This window comes from Oratosquilla oratoria, chromosome 40, assembly GCF_046742065.1.
Source record: "Oratosquilla oratoria isolate Oo_2021 chromosome 40, ASM4674206v1, whole genome shotgun sequence".
Lineage (NCBI taxonomy): Eukaryota > Metazoa > Arthropoda > Malacostraca > Stomatopoda > Squillidae > Oratosquilla > Oratosquilla oratoria.
In genome coordinates this window covers 1618682-1623681 of record NC_134816.1, presented here as the reverse complement: position 1 = coordinate 1623681, position 5000 = coordinate 1618682, and the positions used below count along the sequence as shown (strand labels likewise).

Sequence of the window (5000 nt, the reverse complement as noted above, 5' to 3'; positions counted from 1 at the left end):
GGTGGAGAAAGGAGGAGACTATGGTCTTCAGCGTCTGTACATGAACCTTGGCGGCGTCATCTTTACTCCATTATCTGGAATGCTTATCGATTCCATTTCAGCTTCTTCCGGAAAAGAAGACTTCCGGTACGTGAACTGTTTTTCTTTTTTTTCTCGGTATTTCAAGAGCTTTCATGATAGTTGCGGGAATAACATGAGTGTAACCAGCGTGATCACAGAAACCAACACTTGCCTGACAGACCTTTGAAGGTTAGTCGGAATGTTACATGACCATTATGAAACAAGGAAGACCATATGCAAGTGGATATGTCCGACCATGAGCTCTTTTGAGTAAAACTTACAAAGGATTACAAAGGAAGAGCATGCCGAAAGGATCTTTTGGTCTATAATAGATAGATAATGATAAATAATAAACAGATATCAATTTTTCACAAAAGTTTTGTTTTTCTTCATTTTTTGAGTGTTTGCAATGCAATTTTTTGCACTGGTTCCAAATATGTACTTTTTTTTCTACCATCGACCAGTTTAGTGATATAGAAAATTATACTAATATGAAGAAATGTTTGGGGTACCGAAAACACAATTGTCGTTTACAAATTTCCTTTTTTCAGATTTATACTATAAATATTGACGTTCTTGACCATGGATATAAGAGGCTGTAGGAATTCACCAAATTCATTCTGTTTTGTGTGTAGTTTCTATGTTGGACCTAAACATGTACCACATAAAATTGTGAAAAGTGCGAAGTACTGGATTGCTTATAGTCTGTACTTTGGAATGAGTATGGGTGACCAAGAAAAATACATGGGACCCTCATGTGATATGTGTAAGCTTTCGATCAAATTTAGATGCATGGCTGAGAGGTGCAAGAAAAGCAATGCTATTTGCTGTGCTAAGTTTGGCGAGACCCAAAAAATTATCACGATGATTGCTACTTTTGCATGGTTGTCATATCAAAGTACAGGAAAGCTAAGGAAAGAAAATCTCTCCCATATCCCAGCATTTTATCCTCTATTGCATCTGTGCCACATGATACCTCACTGGTTTTACGGCCACCAGAAAATGTAAGCAAATCTTATCAAATTGTGAACTCTATTCTTTGTAATAGAATCAATATTGAAATCCTCCAAACATCTAGCTATGTTTTCTTGTAATGCTATCAAAACATACTCGTACCACTCATCTTTGTGATAAATGCATTTTTTCTTCAGGTAGAGAATATGATGGAGGTCTCATCAGGAGAGTGGGAAGGTTATGACAATGAAAAAAGGACGAAAATTTTAAGCCATGACTAAGTACCTGCCCACGCTTTCCAAATCATCGTAAACTGGATAAGCTCATCAGGGACTTGGACCTCGCTAAGTCAAATCTGAGTTTTTAGCATCCAGACTGAGTAAATGGAATCTGTGGGGGAGGACTAGATCAACATCTTACAGGGAGCGCCATGAGGAATTCGAAGTATACTTTGATATAAATGAGGATCTCTGCTTCTATGAATATATTAATGGCTTATTTACAGCTATTAGAATTGATCATAACCCTGAAAAGTGGCGACTGTCCATAGATAGTTCTACAAAAAACCTCAAAGCTGTTTCACTACAGAACGAGAATCAGTATCCATCCCTGCCTACAGCATACTTGGTACAGATGAAAGAATATGACAATGTAAAAAGGCTTCTCGAGAAGGTAAACTATGATGACTTTAAATGGGATATTTTGGTGATTTCGAAATGCTCGCCTTCTTACTTGGATTACAGGGTAGGTACACCAAGTATTCAGGTTTTCTTTGCCTATGGGTCGGGCTGATAATGAACACTACCAGATGGTGGAGTGGCCCCCTCGAGATGACTTGCAGCCAGGAAGACTCAATGTTATTAGACAGTCTCTTGTAGAGCATGCCAAAGTGCTGCTACCCCCACTTCATATAAAGCTTGGTTTTGTCAAACAGTTTGTGAAAGCATTAGATCATGATGGAAAAACATTTCAAAAGATTCGTTTACTCTTTCCAAAACTATCAGAGGCCAAATTTATGGGTGATATATTTACTGTTCCGCAAGTAAGAAAAATGTTGAAGTTAATGTAACTTGAGAATGCAGTGAGTGATGTCGAAAGAGAGGTATGGTATAGTTAATGGATTCCTTGGTCATAATAAAAACCCAAACTACAAGCAGCTCATGGCAAAACTTTTGGAGAATTATAAGACCTTAGGATGTAGAATGTCATTAAAGGTGCACTTTTTGCAATTACATTTGAATCTTTACGTAAAAACTTAGGTGGAGTGAGTGAAAAGCATGGTAAGAGGTTCCATCAGGACACTGCTGCAATGGAGAAAAGATACCAAGGAAGATGGGACATTGTTATGGGAGACTATATATGATCACTGGTACGTAAAAATCAAGGAGCTCAGAATAGGGAATCACGCTCATCAGTGCATTTCTAGCGGGGTCTTATAACCGTATCGCATGTTTTTATACTTACATTTTCTCATTAGTTTAAAAAGGGAAAACAAGGTCAACATATCAGCTACTATTTATAGACAATGTGAACATGTTAGATATAGTGTACTATCGTAGTTTAGTATAGTTTGTTTTGTATAAAAATATTCAATTATCTTTTGAAATACCGATGGTATGCAATTTTCAATAGTATTTCTAAAACAACCTTAGAAACACTAATGACATATAAAGAAACAAAACTTATGTTACCCAGTGTAATAAATAATAAGTAGATAGATAATAGTTATCTATAATAGATAATAAATAGATAAATGATAAACAATAAACAAATAGATAAAAAAAAATAAATAATAATGAAATTTAATGACTAAATTAAATGGTAGATATTATAGCATCTTGCTTAGGTGTTTGTCTGAATGAATCTTAGAACTTCAAGCTGTACTACAATGCACTGCCTCTGCAAGAAGTTTATTCCATTCATTGACTGCACGGCTTGCTAAGTTGTTTCTATCCACTTCCAATTTAAATCTACTTCTTGACAGTTTGAGAGCATTATTTATTGTCTGATTTGCATTCACTTATGATGTTATCAATTCGCTTTAGTCTTAAAGACCTATATCGAATTACCCCTAAGTCTACGCTTGAAAAAAGGACGAAAATTTTAAGCCATGACTAAGTACCTGCCCACGCTTTCCAAATCATCGTAAACTGGATAAGCTCATCAGGGACTTGGACCTTGCTAAGTCAAATCTGAGTTTTTAGCATCCAGACTGAGTAAATGGAATCTGTGGGGGAGGACTAGATCAACATCTTACAGGGAGCGCCATGAGGAATTCGAAGTATACTTTGATATAAATGAGGATCTCTGCTTCTGTGAATATATTAATGGCTTATTTACAGCTATTAGAATTGATCATAACCCTGAAAAGTGGCCACTGTCCATAGATAGTTCTACAAAAAACCTCAAAGCTGTTTCACTACAGAACGAGAATCAGTATCCATCCCTGCCTACAGCATACTTGGTACAGATGAAAGAATATGACAATGTAAAAAGGCTTCTCTATGATGACTTTAAATGGGATATTTTGGTGATTTCGAAATGCTCGCCTTCTTACTTGGATTACAGGGTAGGTACACCAAGTATTCAGGTTTTCTTTGCCTATGGGTCGGGCTGATAATGAACACTACCAGATGGTGGAGTGGCCCCCTCGAGATGACTTGCAGCCAGGAAGACTCAATGTTATTAGACAGTCTCTTGTAGAGCATGCCAAAGTGCTGCTACCCCCACTTCATATAAAGCTTGGTTTTGTCAAACAGTTTGTGAAAGCATTAGATCATGATGGAAAAACATTTCAAAAGATTCGTTTACTCTTTCCAAAACTATCAGAGGCCAAATTTATGGGTGATATATTTACTGTTCCGCAAGTAAGAAAAATGTTGAAGTTAATGTAACTTGAGAATGCAGTGAGTGATGTCGAAAGAGAGGTATGGTATAGTTAATGGATTCCTTGGTCATAATAAAAACCCAAACTACAAGCAGCTCATGGCAAAACTTTTGGAGAATTATAAGACCTTAGGATGTAGAATGTCATTAAAGGTGCACTTTTTGCAATTACATTTGAATCTTTACGTAAAAACTTAGGTGGAGTGAGTGAAAAGCATGGTAAGAGGTTCCATCAGGACACTGCTGCAATGGAGAAAAGATACCAAGGAAGATGGGACATTGTTATGGGAGACTATATATGATCACTGGTACGTAAAAATCAAGGAGCTCAGAATAGGGAATCACGCTCATCAGTGCATTTCTAGCGGGGTCTTATAACCGTATCACATGTTTTTATACTTACATTTTCTCATTAGTTTAAAAAGGGAAAACAAGGTCAACATATCAGCTACTATTTATAGACAATGTGAACATGTTAGATATAGTGTACTATCGTAGTTTAGTATAGTTTGTTTTGTATAAAAATATTCAATTATCTTTTGAAATACCGATGGTATGCAATTTTCAATAGTATTTCTAAAACAACCTTAGAAACACTAATGACATATAAAGAAACAAAACTTATGTTACCCAGTGTAATAAATAATAAGTAGATAGATAATAGTTATCTATAATAGATAATAAATAGATAAATGATAAACAATAAACAAATAGATAAAAAAAATAATAATAATGAAATTTAATGACTAAATTAAATGGTAGGTATTATAGCATCTTGCTTAGGTGTTTGTCTGAATGAATCTTAGAACTTCAAGCTGTACTACAATGCACTGCCTCTGCAAGAAGTTTATTCCATTCATTGACTGCACGGCTTGCTAAGTTGTTTCTATCCACTTCCAATTTAAATCTACTTCTTGACAGTTTGAGAGCATTATTTATTGTCTGATTTGCATTCACTTATGATGTTATCAATTCGCTTTAGTCTTAAAGACCTATATCGAATTACCCCTAAGTCTACGCTTGAAAAAAGGACGAAAATTTTAAGCCATGACTAAGTACCTGCCCACGCTTTCCAAATCATCGTAAACTGGATAAGCTCA

The 5000-nt window shown here is 35.7% G+C and overlaps 1 protein-coding gene across 3 annotated transcripts in view; it reads left to right on the top strand.

The window, feature by feature from the left end:
- Positions 1–5000, top strand: part of LOC143020619 (major facilitator superfamily domain-containing protein 6-like) — a 103591-nt gene that overhangs the window by 85462 nt on the left and 13129 nt on the right. For all 3 annotated transcript variants that reach the window (XM_076177074.1, XM_076177075.1, XM_076177076.1), the window contains one exon: positions 1–126. This exon is cut by the window's left edge and continues 43 nt beyond it. In XM_076177074.1, the coding sequence (XP_076033189.1) occupies positions 1–126 (126 nt within the window). The remainder of the gene's footprint in view (positions 127–5000) is intronic.